The sequence below is a fragment of the Pelodiscus sinensis genome, chromosome 25 (assembly GCF_049634645.1).
Source record: "Pelodiscus sinensis isolate JC-2024 chromosome 25, ASM4963464v1, whole genome shotgun sequence".
Taxonomy (NCBI): Eukaryota; Metazoa; Chordata; order Testudines; family Trionychidae; genus Pelodiscus; species Pelodiscus sinensis.
In genome coordinates, this window is record NC_134735.1 from 14,948,248 (window position 1) to 14,964,312 (window position 16,065).

At 54.2% G+C, this 16,065-nt stretch overlaps 1 protein-coding gene across 3 annotated transcripts in view; it reads left to right on the forward strand.

Moving 5' to 3' along the window:
- Positions 1 to 16,065, forward strand: part of PTPRU (protein tyrosine phosphatase receptor type U) — a 271,696-nt gene that overhangs the window by 243,971 nt on the left and 11,660 nt on the right. For all 3 annotated transcript variants that reach the window (XM_006112017.4, XM_006112018.4, XM_006112020.4), the window contains 3 exons: positions 2,549 to 2,689; positions 9,014 to 9,139; positions 13,616 to 13,773. In XM_006112017.4, coding sequence (XP_006112079.2) covers positions 2,549 to 2,689; positions 9,014 to 9,139; positions 13,616 to 13,773 — 425 coding nt within the window. The remainder of the gene's footprint in view (positions 1 to 2,548; positions 2,690 to 9,013; positions 9,140 to 13,615; positions 13,774 to 16,065) is intronic.

Here is a 16,065-nt window from a genome sequence, read left to right on the forward strand (position 1 = left end):
TGGGGGGAAAGCCAAAGAAAGACATTTCAGCCCAAAGTTCCATTTCTGACATTATCCTCTCCCCCCTTTTGGAAAACTCACCTGGGGCTTAAGGCAACAGACGTTAAAACCTCCTGGCGGGTGGGAGCGAGATTGAAAGAGAAACAAGACTGGAGGAGAAATCCGAAGGCACAAAGATGTTCTGAGAGTGCCAAGAACTTGTCACTTGTGCACAGATTTTTGTTTCAAGGGTTCTTTAGTGGGGGCAGGGAACACTCTCTAAACCTCTCCACTGTCTGTCCTCTCTCGGGCCCAGTGCCCCTAAAAGCACTTGCCGCTTTTGAAGTGTTAACAAGCAGCACACTTTCCTTTGGAGAGGGTCTTTCGTGCGGTCTTTTTTTCACTCTAAGAAAATGTTTGTAAGTAGCAATGCCTCAGAGGTTTCTTGCCTCTTCCTCCCCTCACTCCCCAGAGAGATGAGGGGTGCAAAGCTGAGCAAACAGCCTGGGAGGAGCCCAGGAGCACAGCTGAGAGGCACTTTCTTTCTGCGCCCCTGTGATGTAGGGTGTGTAACGCTGGGGGGTAAATGCACTAGGCTGACATTTTTTATGCTGTGCTCGTATTAACCCGAGGTGGATAAAGCTCTATGTTTGAGAGATCTGAGGGAGGAAAGTGTGGGGGCCCCCCCAAGGCATCTCGAGGTGCTGAGATAACTTATAGATGTGTTTTAAAACATTTGATTTAAACCAAATAAGTAGGGTTGCCTGGTGTCCGGTATCGACCCGGACAGTCTGGTATTTTCACCTCCTGTCTGATAAAAAAATTCAGAAAATACCGGACACTTAAAATGTCTGGTATTTTCTGTTTGGTTTTTTTCCCCTGCCAGGAGGCGAAAATACAGGACACCTGGCAACCCTATACAAACTCAGCAACCGGGCCCAGCCCCTGCCCCTGCCCCCTCTGCCTGGCTCCCCACCCACTCCCCGCTTATCTGGTTCCACAGGGGCTTGTCCTGCAGTTAGATCCGAAAACAAAATGGCCACCGAGGCAAAAAAGCCTCTTCTTAACGGGGCCATGCTGATTTTTTAATTTATTTTTTATTTTTTTTATTTGTAATAACTGCTTCCGGGGTCCCCCCCCCCTTTTTTTGCTCAACAACTTTGGTCTCCCCCTTTTTTTTCTCAACAGAATTTTTTTCCTGGTGTTTTTTTTGGGCCATGGGCCATGGAGATCTTGTGCCTGGTTCTCGTCTTTCTTGCACTTGTTAACCTGTCCCTCTGTTAACTTGGCTGGTTTTACTCCTGATTCGCAAAGTGAAACCCGCCAGGCCCACGTTGTCCCGCTCCACCTGCCTTTCCAGGCCCACGTTGTCCCACTCTGCCTGCAGCCTGCCCTGCCAGGCTCACGTTGTCCCACTCTGCCTGCAGCCTGCCCCGCCAGGCCCACGTTGTCCCGCTCCACTTGCCCCGCCAGGCCCACGTTGTCCCGCTCCACCTGCCTTTCCAGGCCCACGTTGTCCCACTCTGCCTGCAGCCTGCCCTGCCAGGCCCACGTTGTCCCGCTCCACCTGCCCCGCCAGGCCCACGTTGTCCCGCTCCACCTGCCCCGCCATGCCCACGTTGTCCCGCTCTACCTGCCCCGCCAGGCCCACGTTGTCCCGCTCCACCTGCCCCACCAGGCCCACGTTGTCCCGCTCCACCTGCCCCGCCAGGCCCACGTTGTCCCACTCCACCTGCCCCGCCAGGCCCACGTTGTCCCGCTCTACCTGCCCCGCCAGGCCCACATTGTCCCGCTCCACCTGCCCCGCCAGGCCCACGTTGTCCCGCTCCACCTGCCCCACCAGGCCCACGTTGTCCCGCTCCACCTGCCCCGCCAGGCCCACGTTGTCCCGCTCCACCTGCCCCGCCAGGCCCACGTTGTCCCGCTCCACCTGCCCCGCCAGGCCCACGTTGTCCCGCTCCACCTGCCCCGCCAGGCCCACGTTGTCCCGCTCCACCTGCCCCGCCAGGCCCACATTGTCCCGCTCCACCTGCCCCGCCAGGCCCACGTTGTCCCGCTCCACCTGCTCCGCCAGGCCCACGTTGTCCCGCTCCACCTGCTCCGCCAGGCCCACGTTGTCCCGCTCTACCTGCCTCGCCAGGCCCACGTTGTGCCGATCGGTCCAAAAACTGATCCTCAGCGCATCGTGCTACTTGTGGCCAGAGCAAGCTGGTCTGCTTCTCTTTGCAGCACTCGGCGCTGCTCACTGCCCGGGGAGTTTAGGGCTGGTCCAGTGCCCACTTAGTTCAGTAGGGTCCCATCTGTGAACTGAACTAGGAGATCAGGCCCTTGAGCCACATTAGTCTCTGGCCAGGACTTTCCCATGACAGATCTCTGGGCAAGGAGCTTGCAGTGGAATCAGGGACTGATCTCCGTGGTCTCAGTCCAGTGCCTTAGACACAAAGCCATCCTCCCCTTTAGTACTTGGGGGGGACTAGTTCCTTCCACTCCCACTCCAACATGCTCTGGACTGCTGTGTTGCTTTCAGGAGCTCACTAGCCCTCTCCTCTCTCTGCTTCCTCCCCATTAGAGCTACACCAAGAGCGCAGCCTTCATCGTCACCCTGCATCCCCTGCAGAACACCACCACGGACTTCTGGCGCCTGGTGTACGACTACGGCTGCACCTCCATCGTCATGCTCAACCAGCTCAACCAGTCCAACTCCGCCTGGGTGAGTGGCGCTGACATGCTCCCTGGCCCTGCTGCTGACCCGTATTTCTGGGGCCTGAGTCATTGCAGGCCACCCCCAGAACTGCCACTGTGGCATTAGTTGTTGGTGGTGTAATTTCCCCTCCCCATCTCTTGCAGGCAGGGGCGGATATAGGGCAGGGCAAATGGGGCGGCCGCCCCGGGCCCCGCGCTTCAAAAAGCCCCGCGCATGCCCCGTGGTGCCACCGCGCATGCGCATAGTGTCACTGCGCATGCGCCATGGCAAAGGGGGGGCCCCGCGGAATTATGTTGCCCGGGGCCCCACAAAACGGTCATCTGCCCCTGCTTGCAGGGACTCTAGCTCCCAGACACAGGCCTTTAGCCTGCTTCATTGGGCCCACGTTTTGCAGCACTGTCCAGAAATTGTTGCTCCAGACCACATGCTACCTCAGGGGTGGGCAATAATTTTTTACCGGGGCCACTTCAGAAATGTATGAAGCGGCCCCGGGCTGCACTGGAAGGGGCGGGCCCTCAAGCGGAAGGGGCAGGGCCAGGATACTTCCCTGCTTCCCCGCCCACAGACAATGTTTGGTCTCGGGGTGGGGGAGCGCGTGAAGTCTTTGCCCTCCCGGAGGTTCTCCCTAGGGCTGTGCCTAGACTACATGCCTCTGTCGGCAGAGGCATGTAGATTAGACAGATCGGCAGAGGGAAATGAAGCCGCGATTTAAATAATCGCGGCTTCATTTAAATTTAAATGGCTGCCCCGCTCTGCCGATCAGCTGTTTGTCGGCAGAGCGGGGCAGTCTAGATGTTCCCCTGTTGACAGAAAACCCTTTTGTCGTCCGCCCCGTTATGCCTCGTGGGATGGGGTTTACCGGGGCGGACGACAAAAGGGTTTTCTGTCAACAGGGGAACATCTAGACTGCCCCGCTCTGCCGACAAACAGCTGATCGGCAGAGCGGGGCAGCCATTTAAATTTAAATGAAGCCGCGATTATTTAAATCGCGGCTTCATTTCCCTCTGCCGATCTGTCTAATCTACATGCCTCTGCCGACAGAGGCATGTAGTCTAGACACAGCCCTAGGTGTCTTCACACAATCCCCCTCCTGCCCCAAGGCCAATCAGGGCCTGGAGGTGGGGAAACGTGCGAAGTATCCTCCCACCCTGCCAGGAGAGCGCAGCACTTCTAAGCACCGCACACGCCTTGCGGGGTGGAGGAAACTTCGTGCGCTTCCCCCCGCTTCCAGGTCCTAATTGGCCTGGGGGCAGGGGAGCTGCAGGGCCTCCATGGACTGGATCAACCCATTTGGCAGGCTGAATCCGGCCTGTAGAGGCCCTTTTGCCCACCCCAGCGCTACCTGCTGCGTAGAACTAGCTGGTGAGTTTCCCTATGCAGCACACAGCACAAGGAAGCTAAAGGTCTAAGCCCATGAGCTGGGTACAGCAGCAAGCAGCTCTCCTCCATGAATCAGCCTGAGGGGATGGTGGAGCCTGGCACTTCATTAGTTATCGTGTTATATTGGCTGGGGTCTGTAATGCCAAGATCAGGGCCCTGCTGTCTTAGCCATGGCCCACGCCCATGGTAAGAGCAAGTCCCTGCCGCCAGAGAATGGACAAGGTGAAAGGCGTGAGGAAGGATGTGTATCCATCACCAGAGCACTGAGGCACAGAGAGGTTCAGTGATCTCACCAAGTTTCATGCATGGAGTCTGCGTTAAAGCTGGGAAGTAAGCTGGGTACTGACATCCACTCCCAACACGTTACCCACAAGACCACTTTCCTCTGCTAATGCGATACAGCTTTCTGCCTCAGTCCCTACTCTCAGCTGTGGGGTGGTGTTGCTGTGCGCTGTTCCACCCCAGAGGAGGACGCATTCCAATCCTACACGCTCACCTGTATTCTACAAAGAATTCGTAGACACTGCTTTATAAATTAAAACTCCCTAATAATGACCTTTCCATGGATTTAACGGTGTGAATTTGCCATGCCAGATGGGACTTGTGTCCACCACAGAGAGAGAACCAAATGATGCCCTTGGCATAGAAGGCAACATTTGAACCTTTCCTGTTCTCTCCTGGTGTCCCAACTCCTACAGGGATTGCTAGAACATTTTTGCTGAGACCAGAGCAGATTTAAGAGCCCATTACAGGTCTGTAATGTTAATTCGACAAGGAAACTTATTGGATTTTTACATAAAATTAGCATTAGAGACTCTTAATGGATGTCTTGAAGACTTCATTAACCAGATTATTTTATGAGTTGAAATCAGACACTCAATGTAAATGACCCAAAACTGCAGTTGTAATGGATGCAGGAAATAGGCAGATGAATGGAATAAATGGCCCCAAATGAAGTTATGCTTCCCTGTGTCTGACACTCGCACTGAGCTAAATAGGCAGGTAGAATATTTATAGATGGCTAGGTCGCTAATCTAGCTCTCTAGCTAATCATCTCTATCTCCTGCTATTCTACAGCGATCTATACAGCGATCTATATTATGAGTAACATAGTGTACTGTAGCTTCGGGGGTACCCGAGTTAGTCTGTACGGGATAAACTAAAAAATGGTTTGGTAGCACTGTATAGACCAACAAAACATGTAGATCGGATCATGGTCATCTGAAGAAGTGGGCTGTGCCCACGAAAGCTCATGAGACCATCTACATGTTTTGTTAGTCTCTAAAGTGCTACCAGACCATTGATAGTGATGGGGTTCCTGTTTTTTCTCTGAGGAGGTGCACTGCATCCCCAGGGCCATGGAGGGGGTGACATTAACATGCTGGAAATTCAGCAGAAGTAGAACACCAAGGCTGATCCTGGCAGGAGACCTTGAGCAGGGCTTGTTTCCTAAGGAAGATGAAGAGTGGTGGACTCTGGTTAATTGTTGGTGGTGCCATCGCATTAGGAGCCCCCGGCCTGGCCCAGGCACTTGGTGCTGTCAAACACAGAACAAAAGACTGGTCCTGTCCCCAAAGAGTTTGGGATCTAATTTCTAAGCATTAGGGATTCCATTGCTCTTGGAGCCCTGGAGGAGCTGAGTGCTGCAGAATAGACTGTAGGGAGAGAGCCTGCATAGAAGGTGGGTGAGGGAGCTCTCACATCTATGAAATCTGACCACAGTATATTGTGAAATCAGCTGTTGTGGCTAGCCCCAGTCTTCAGTCTCCTCTGAGTCTACCTGCTGGAGAGGAGGCAAGGGAATGGAGTGGTTAATCCCAGCACTGCTAATGTTTGGCTTGTATAGAGCACTTTTCATTCCTTTACCTCTTAACATGCTTTACAAAGGCTGGTGAGTATTATATCTCCATTTTACAGATGGGGAAACTGAGGCCCAGAAAGGGGGGAAGTGACTTGTCCAAGGTCACCCAGCAGGTCAGTGGCAGAGCCTGGGATAGCACCCAGGTCTTCTGATCCGGTGCCCTGCCCCGCACTGCCACCCACTGGAGCTGCAGCCCCCTTGGCACATTGCAGGATTGAGCCCTTAGGTGTGAGCTGTGCCCATCAACTCCAGTGCAAGGGGAAGAAGAGGCTTTGTACCACGCCCAAGTGCCTCCCTCCCGCAGCCCCACACAAAGGGATTTTAAAGGAAAACCCTGTTCAAGGGCATAAGAATGGTCACGATGAGTCAGGCCAATGGTCTGTCTAGCCCAGTGTCCTGCCTGCTGCCAGTGGCTAGTGCCAGATGCTTCTGAGAGAATGAAACAAGCAGGGCACTTGCCAAGTGATCCATCCCCTGTCATCTAATTGTAGCTGCTGGCACAGAGCTTTCGGGACACCTGGCACGTGGACTGTGTCCTGGGCCATCTTGGCTAATAGCTGTTGATGGGCACATTCTACAAATACGTTAGAAGCAAGAGGAAGGGTAGACCCATTGCTCAATGAAGAGGGAAAAACAATAACAGAAAATGTGGGAGTGGCAGAGGTGCTTAACAGCCGCTTTGTCTCCGTTTTCACCAAGAAGATTGGTGGTAATTGGGTGCCTAGTCTAGTGAATACTGGAGAAGAGGAAGTAGGTTCAGAAGCTAAAACAGGAAAAGAACAAATTAAAAAGTATTTAGAAAATATAGATGTCTTGGGCCTGATGAAATGCAGCCTAGAATACTCAAGGAGCAGATTGGGGAGGTATCTGTGCTGCTGTCTGTCATCTCTGAAAAGTCATGGAAGGCAGGGGAGATTCCAGAAGCCTGGAAAAGGCAAATCCAGTGCCCATCTATAAAAAGGGAAATAAGGACAATCCAGGAGACTACAGATCAATCAGCTTAACTTCTGTGGTAGGAAAGATAAAGGAACAAATCATTAAGGAATCTTTCTGCAAACATCCAGAAGTGATAAGAAGCAGTCAGCATAGATTTGTAAAGAACAAATCCTGTCAAGCCAACCTGAGGCTATGTCTACACTACCAAGTTCTTTCGAAATAATAACTCTTTCGAAATAAGCTTATTCCTGCCCACAAGCAGGAGCTACTGCAAAAAAATACACAGTTAATCTCTCCTCCCTTGTCCCAGCAAGGCCTGTTTTCTGCAGTAGCAGCTCTCGAGTTCCAAAGCCAGAGCAATTGCAGGCCTGACACCAGGGAGGGACTGGGATGGGAGCAGGGACAGAATTTCTGTTTCCTTATCTCCTCCCTTTGCTTCATTCCCAGCATCTCGTGGCTTCTTTGCTCCCTTGGGCACTAGTCCCTAGTTCAGCCCTGCAGTCTCCCATACTTCTCCCCCTGTGCTTTGTTCCCCAGTTCTGCCCTTTGCTGCATCGTGGGGCTCCCCTGCATGCTTGTAGCCCACTCCCTGGCTGAACCCTGCCCGGCAGCACTGCCTGGGCTCCCCATCGCACCTTCTGCATTGCCAGCTCCCACGCTTCCCTTCTTCTCCCGCTCTGCTCCGCTCCCCCTTGACCCTCACCCCGCGCTGCCAGCAGCGCTCCCATACTGTCCCCCTTGGAGCCAGGGTCAGCTCAGAGTCCAGTGTGCGGGTTACAGTGTGTTCCTACCTGCTGTATTCCTTCCTTACACCCGCTGCCCTCTCCCGGGATGACGGTTCTTCAGTGTGTCCATGTGACAATACTGAACCGGCTTTTATACGTTTCCCAGTTTAAGACCAACAGTCAATAAATCAGTCTTTACAGCAGGCAGCTTTGAGAGGTGACTTAGAGGGTAAATCCCTCGCTTGAACTATGCCTTGCTGGAGGAAGTTTTAATATCCAAATTATAGCTCTGTGTCTAGAAGGCTTAGAGATCAGGGAGATTGATAGCCCCTATTAATAACCAATTATTTCTCAAACACATTTGCCATGCAGCTAGGCCCAGGCCCTCGGATGGCCTGAAATGCTAAATGTTCTGTTGAAGTGCAATGACAAACATCATATATTTTGTATTGATGCTGGCTCCCTGGCTGGCGTGCAGTGAAAACAATGGGGTCCACGATCCTTGAAGTGAGCAATACATCAAGTGTGCTCCTGGGCGTGAGAGAACAGGCCGGGCTGCCTTGCTAGCAGCCAGTCCCCCTGGAACATCTGCCCTGCCTGGCCATGGTGGGGGTTTCTGAGCTGGAATCTGCTTTTCCCTGTGCTGGGAGGAGGGGCAGAAATGAGGGGTAGCCGAGGGGAGGGGAGGGTTTTAATGGGCACCTGCACTGCAGTCAGAGGTGTAGCTGCAGCGTGTGTAGACCCTGGGCCAGCCTAGAGCTTGTGAGCTCCAGGAACAACCGGGAAGCTGCAACGGTGCAGGCTGGTGGCCCACGGCACACTCAGGCTGCCGGCAGCGCACACTGACACCTCACTGCTCCGGACCTGAGCTGTTCAGCGTAAAGCCAGCTCAGTGTCTGCGTGAGTGGCAGCAACACCCTGGGATTGCAGCATCCCAGGTGCCTGGAGTCAAAGCCCACGTGCCGCTCGGCCATCGCTCAGGGCCCAGCTCTCCCATCTCCTGCCTGTACTTTCAGTGCGGCTGGTAGTCAGCAGGCTCAGCTCCCCTCCCCGTTGGGGTGAGACCAGGTGCAGGGCTAAACAGCTGCCAGCACTGGGCGATCCCACCCAGGGGACTTCTCACAGGCTTCTGCTTGGCCGGGTGTAACTGAGGGCGGGTCTGAAAGGGCAGCTCCATCCTGCAATGTGCTGGGATCGCATGGGCAATGTTTGTTCGGCTGCACTCGCAGGGGCCTGTCTCGTGTGCCTGGTGCCGTATCCCCGCCTGGGGGCCTGCCTTCCTGCCTGGGAACCCTGCATTGTGCTCCCCCATGTCACATGCCAGAACCCCTGTCCCTGTGCAGCGCCCCGGTGCCTCAGCCCCGCATGGTGCCCTCTGCCGCACACGGGTGCCTGTCACACACACTGTTGTTTCTCTCCTCTCTGCAGCCTTGTTTACAATACTGGCCCGAGCCAGGGCTCCAGCAGTACGGGCCCATAGAAGTGGAGTATGTTTCCCGATCAGCGGACGAGGACCTCGTTGCTCGCCTCTTCCGGGTGCAGAACATCACACGGGTGAGGAGGAGGGGGCATCCATAGTGTGTGTATTAGGGGAAACGGGGGGGATGAGCTTATCTAGAGAGTCACCATTTCAAAACGGTCATTCAGCCCGGAGCTGCAGGCTGTACCCTGCAGCAGGAGACAGGACTCCGGTAGGTTCAGAGACAGTACTGGCTGGGTGCTGGAGCCAAGCTAGGCTTACCGGCTGGGTGAGGGCATTCACTATGTTTTCAAGAGCACAGAACAGAGGAGGAGAAGGCAAATCTGGGTGCCAGGCGCACATCCAGCCCCAGGGTGTGTCTAGACTACACCTCTCTGTCGACAGAGAGATGTAGATTAAGCACGTCGAAATTGCTAATGAAGCAGGGATTTAAATATCCCGCGCTTCATTAGCATAAACATGGCCACCACTTTTTTTGAAACGGAGCTTTTGAAAAAAAAAAGGCAGTCTAGACACGGATCTGTCGAAAATAAACCCTTTTTCGACAGATCCCGTAAACCTCATTTGGAGAAATACAGGATCTGTCAAAAAAGGGTTTATTTTCGACAGATCCGTGTCTAGACTGCTGGGTTTTTTTTAAAAAGCTCCATGTTGAAAAAAAGCGGTGGCCATGTTTATGCTAATGAAGCGCGGGATATTTAAATCCCTGCTTCATTAGCAATTTCAACGTGCTTGATTTGCATCCCTCTGTCAACAGAATATTGCAGTCTAGATGTAGCCCCAGAAATGCTGCCCTTAGGAATAACCCTCACCAGTTTGCATCTGGACTCAGACCCGTTTTTATGCATTAGGGTGAGGCATTTCTGGCCCCAGCTGCTGGTCAGTTTCTGCCATATCATGGGCCCCAGAATGATCCTCCTTGCTACAATGGAATTGGCTGAATGGCTTTTCTGCTAGGCTCAGAAAAAGACTACAGGGCCTTTAACCTACCTCTGTCACTTTCCCAGTGCAGCTCGGCCAGAGCTGCAAAGGGAAATGCAGTGACCCCCAGGGCGATGGATGGAACAGGTGGAGGGACAGGACCTCACTGCTGAGAGGAGACTGGCTTCTCTAACCATGAGAGCAGGTCTCAAGGAAGGGACAGGACTCCGTCTTCAGACCAAAGAACGGTTCCCACAGCGCTAGCCCTTGGGCCCTGTGTGAGGTCACAGGACTGAGCAGCTGACAGGTGGGATATGATCCCAGGAGAAGTGCCGGGCTCTTTGCCATCCCTCCCTGGCAGTGTGGATTCAGAATGTGGAAGGGCTGTTGACTGGCCCTGGCTCTCCGTTGGGTTCAGGACCGGGGAGGGAGTTTTTCACTGCAGGTGCTTTGCTCCTTGGGTTGGCTGCATGCGGCATTGGGGGCGGGTACCAAGGAAGGGGGCTTACCCCAGCAAGGCTCAGAACCCGTCCGGGCTAGACATGGCAGAGCTGGTGGCATGGGCCCAGCACCACAGATGCACAGGAGAGGTCAGTGTGTGGATGGGTGGACACATGGCTCAGACGGTTGCAGGCAGAAGACCCAATAGCTGCTCCCGAGGGGGATTGTTGCTTAGAGGATAGAGTGGGACTCGTGAGATCCGAGCTCCATCCACAGCCCCACTAGGTACTTCAGGTAAGTCACAGCCCAGCCCTGTGCCTCATTCTGCAAAAGGGGGTGGATAATGCTGAGCCCTCCTTTGTGAAGTGCCATAAGATCGGCTGCTGAAGCACTAGACAGGAGCCGGCTGTTGGTATCCTAGGCCTGTATCGAGCTGGATTTACATGGCTGCAACAGTATTTGTGATGGGTGAACTCCTGGGATTTAAGAAGAGCCTTCCCCCATGTGGAATAATTGCTCACTACGTGGAACCCTTGCACTTTCCTCTAATTCGTCTAGTATGGGCCATGGCTGGAGACAGGCAAGAGCATTAAATGGCTTTCCGATTGATCTGGTCTGGCGGTTCCTGCGAGAACTGATCAAGGCCTTTGACCACACCGCAGGTGAATTCTAACCCTTTTTATTTTTGCCATCGGAAAAGGTTTGCTCTTTTCTCTCCCCCTCCTCGTTATTTTTCAATCCGACCCTTTGCATCTCTGGATTCCTCCTGGAAGTGGAAAGGCAGAGATCCCGTGAGGAGACCTGTCCTGGCCAGATGCCTGCCCTAACTCTCAGACCCAGGAAGTCTGGATATGTTTCAGAAAAGCATCTCAGCTTTCCGGAGCCAGTCCGAATGGAAGCCTTTAGAAGTCTGCCTGTCGCCAGCATTTAACCATGGTTTGGGAGGAAGCCCAGCCTCATTAGCCTCTAACGTTAGGGGCAGAGCCAAGCCTGCCTGCTGGACCCATGTGACTGTTGCATTTTGATTTCTCCACTTGCTGTCCTGCAGAACTGGCTCAGCACATGGATTGCCCCCCAGCTGCAGGCACGTTCCTTTGCCATCGCCCTGGCAGCGATCTGTAATGGGTATAATACGCCACTCCCCACCAGCAACTGCCTGGCACCTGACTTCCACAGTAACTGCTGGCACCTCCTTCTCAGCAGTGGAAATTGACCACTGGGGAAAGCAAAATGGCATGGGAGAACCTACAAGCAGCCCTGGTGAAATGAGCAGCCAGGATAGCAGGAAGGGCCTATTGAATCGCCTCCTCTTCCTGGGCTTAGAAAGTTTTATCGTGCACTAGATGCAGCCGTTTGAAACCCCAGAATCCTGCCGTCCTGCGTGGGCTGCTTTAAAGAGAAAGCAATTGCGCTGGAGAATCCAATCGGTGTGTGCAGCACCTGTGGCTGTGTATGTCGGGGTGATTGGCAGGTGCTGCAACGTGGCGGGCGAGAGAATGTACATGGCAGTGTGCTCTGGGACGGTGTAGTTGTGTGTGCTGCTCCGGATGGTACAAACCTTACACACTTACACAGTGTTATATACACACCTCCTGCAATGAGGTTTACCAGCTAATTCGAATTAGGGGCTTTAAAACGGACTCCCGTTTCACTGCCGCATGTAGACGCGGGCAGTTACTCCGGGCTGTGAATTTCTAAAATGGCGACGGGCCAGGAACATGCAAATCAAGCGCAAGATATTTAAATCCCGGGCTTGATTTGCAACTTCGGTATGCTTCATTTGCCTCCCTACTTCGAAGCAGGGGGCAAGTGTAGACACACCCTTCCTTCCTTCTACACCCCACACTCTTGTCACTGAAAACGGCATTGCACGTTGACTGTTGGGCCCATGTGCATTCCCAGAGTGTTTTCATCTTCCAAGTGAGAACTGAGCCCCACATCCATCTGACTAAAGCCTAGGCTTACTTAGCTTCGTGCCTGTAAATCCTTCTTCTCCCGCAGCCGGCTAACTGCATTAGGGTGCAAAGCTAACTAGATTACTAGGGTATTAAAGAGCATTTTTACCATTCTCCACCTCCTGGCCAGATGGCTCTGTTTCAAGAGCTTTGCAGATTGCAGCATGGATAAAGGAGGTGCTGTCAGCTGAATACTCGCAGGTTCATCTATTGCGCCCAGCCTACGTGGGACCCAGAATACACTGGGAGGGGTGGCTGCAGGGCAGAACTGAGGTGCATTATGTGAGGAGTCCAGGATGGGACTAGCGGCAGGGTTACAGGTTAGGTTGAGATGCATTGGTGTTGCGGGGAGCCAGGCAGGGGCAGCAGGGGCTGGTACAGGTTAGGTTGAGGTGCATTGGCATTGGGGGGAGCCAGGCAGGAGTAGCAGGGGCCAGTACAGGTTAGGTTGAGGTGCATTGGCATTGGGGGGAGCCAGGCAGGGGCAGCAGGGGCTGGTACAGGTTAGCTTGAGGTGCATTGGCATTGGGGGGAGCCAGGCAGGGGCAGCAGGGGCTGGTACAGGTTAGGTTGAGGTGCATTGGCATTGCGGGGAGCCAGGCAGGGGTAGCAGGGGCCAGTACAGGTTAGGTTGAGGTGCATTGGCATTGGGGGGAGCCAGGCAGGGGTAGCAGGGGCCAGTACAGGTTAGGTTGAGGTGCATTGGCATTGCGGGGAGCCAGGCAGGGGTAGCAGGGTCCGGTACAGGTTAGGTTGAGGTGCACTGGCATTGCGGGGAGCCAGGCAGGGGTAGCAGGGGCCAGTACAGGTTAGGTTTAGGTGCATTGGCATTGCGGGGAGCCAGGCAGGGGTAGCAGGGGCCAGTACAGGTTAGGTTGAGGTGCATTGGCATTGCGGGGAGCCAGGCAGGGACAGCAGGGGCTGGTACAGGTTAGCTTGAGGTGCATTGGCATTGCGGGGAGCCAGGCAGGGGTAGCAGGGGCCGGTACAAGTTAGGCTGAAGGGCACTATCAGAGCTTTGTGTGTGTTGGGGGTTGGTGACTGGCATGGCCAGGGCAGGGCGAAGCAAGGTGAGATGCACTAGCAGATGTGCTGAGAAGGTGAGTCAGTAGCGTGGGATTCTGGGGGTGAGTGTGGATTACCATGACCCATGCTGGCCCTTTCCCCAACCACACCCTGCAGCAGGAGGCCTGGGAGAGCAGCCATACTTACACACTGATGTTTGTCTTCCAGTTGCAGGAAGGGCACCTGATGGTCCGGCATTTCCAGTACCTGAGATGGTCGGCATACAGAGACACGCCGGACTCCAAGAAATCGTTCCTGCACCTGCTGGCCCAAGTGGAGAAGTGGCAAGAGGAGAGTGGCGATGGGAGGACAGTCGTGCACTGCTTGTGAGTAGGCCTCGGAGAACAGCATTCTGTTCACCTGGCCAAGGGTCCTCACCAACTCATGCACACAAAGGGCTGGAGGGCAGCAGCCCCCACCAGTCCACCTGCCCTGGATGCTGCTAAGGGCTGCCTGGGCATGAAGTCTCTATTCTCAACAAGCCCGTTGATACAGCTCTGGGCATCTGCCATCTTGGATTTCCTCTGATAACTCCCAAGTTCTGAGGTATTTAAAGCTCAGCCCTCACTAGGCCAGGAGCTCTGCTGGTGGGAATCGGTGTCAGTGCGCTGTGACCAGTGGAGTCACCCCAGCCTGCTAAGCTGCTCACGTTGTTGTGGGACTGAGCAGCCACCCGAGTGATGTGCAGGACCCTGTGAGAAGTGGATGGAGGCAAGGGCTGAGTGATTGCGGGGATGTGCTCTCCAGCAGGTCTAGTTACCTAGGTCACGCTCTACAAGGCCTCTCAAACCACCATCCATGCTCTACAAGGTTCCCCATCCACCCACAGGCACACAGGCGTGTGCACACACACAGAGGGCTTAATGAGTTTTCAAATCAACAGAGGCAGCAGGCGAGCTTTTAATCAAAAGTTAATTACAACCTCGTCCATCTTCATTAGCCTAAGGATAATTTTAGAGCATCCTTTGTAAAACCCAGTTCCCTGTTCCCTTGGAGCTCTGAGATGAGTACTAGGAGGTAAGAGAGGGGCCAAGGTGAGGAGGAGGGTGTAGAGGCTCATAAATCGGATGCCGGTGTGTCTGGCAAGGCTGATTCATTCACAGGTGCAGGAAGGGTGAATCCAATGGCGATTGGGATGTGAGTGATGCATGTAGCTCTCAGGGCAGCTGCTACGCCAAATAACACCGATAAAGGAGGAGGGATCGTCTGCCGCATTTTACAGAGGGGGAGCTGAGCCATGCAGAGAGAAAGCAAGATGCCCCTTTACACAAGAAGTTTGTGGTAGAGCCAAGAATTGGACCCACCACTCTGAGCCCAAGGATCTTCAAGACCAGCTTCCCTTGCTGCAGCTCCTCTGACAAGCCTGGGTGTAGGGAGCCACAGCCTGGGAACCATCGTCCCCTCACATGTGAACCATCTTGGTTTAGGGAGTTTGGAGACTGAATATCAGAGGGGGACAGTGCCATGTCACAGCTTGGCTTTGTGACGGGTTCATTCTGGCCCAGCATGGCAGAGGGAAATCCCAGACCATCGTTGAATGCGTTCTAGGGGGCTGGCCCATCCGGAAGACGCGCAGTGTGAGCAGCTCCTGGTGGAAACCACTCTGGAAGTTGTTCCAATATGCCAGAGACGGCACAGGGAGTTCCCAAAGAGTCTCCTAGTACAGCCCCCGGGGAACTGACTGTTGGTTCCTAGCTCTTGTCTTCTGTCAGGTTCTGGTCCATGATATTTCACTTTCCACCCAGGGCTGCTTGGCATCCTTGACAGCCCCCAGCAGGGCGAGCAGGAGGATGGTCCATGGTTCTGGTACTATCCTGAGTTCATCTCCCTGCTTGAGAGAGTCACTTAGGCTACATCTAGACTGCGAGCCTCTTTCGATTTACTTTCCAAAGAACGCGGCAGCAGTCTAAGCACAGGGGAAGTTTTTTCGAAAAAACCCTGTAGTTTAGACACACCCTTAGTCTCTGTGCCTCAGGTTCCCATCTGTACCCTGGGGTAAGAGCCCCGTCTGCCTCCCAGGGGGTGCCTTGAGGATTCAGACATGAAAGACGGCGAGGGGCCTGACCTTGTGGTGACTTGGAAACATGTTCAGTAGCCCCGAAGGAAGGTTCATGCCTCTGGACTTGCAGGACCACTCTTCATGCCTTTTGTTGACGTAGCTCCAACCCGGCTACCCCCCAGCCCTCTGGGACAGGTGGGATTTGAATGAGAAGTTGCAGGTTTGGGTCAGTAGCTCAGCCGCCATCTTTGGGAGTTCTGGGATGTCCAGCTGGCCCTGGCGACATGTGGCTCTCTCATCAGCCCCCCTGTTCCCTAACTTGCTTCGCCGACCCCTCCCTCTGACAGCAGCAGCTCCTCTTTCTTGCCTGGGCATGGGAAGATGTCTGCCCTCTCCCACGGCAGCAAACGCTGATGCATGTGAGTCCCTGCAGCTAGTCACCTCAGTGGAATGGGCCTGATTTTCAAAGGTGGGGGGCTGGCAGCTGCCATTGAGATCTGAGTATCAAGCCCCTTGTCCAGGCCCCCCGTTGAGAGCACTGCCATTTGCCTCCATGCCCCGTTCCCTAGCTCCCTTTGTGGCGGGGCTCTTGGGGGCTCAGTTCCTCACGGTCTGCCAC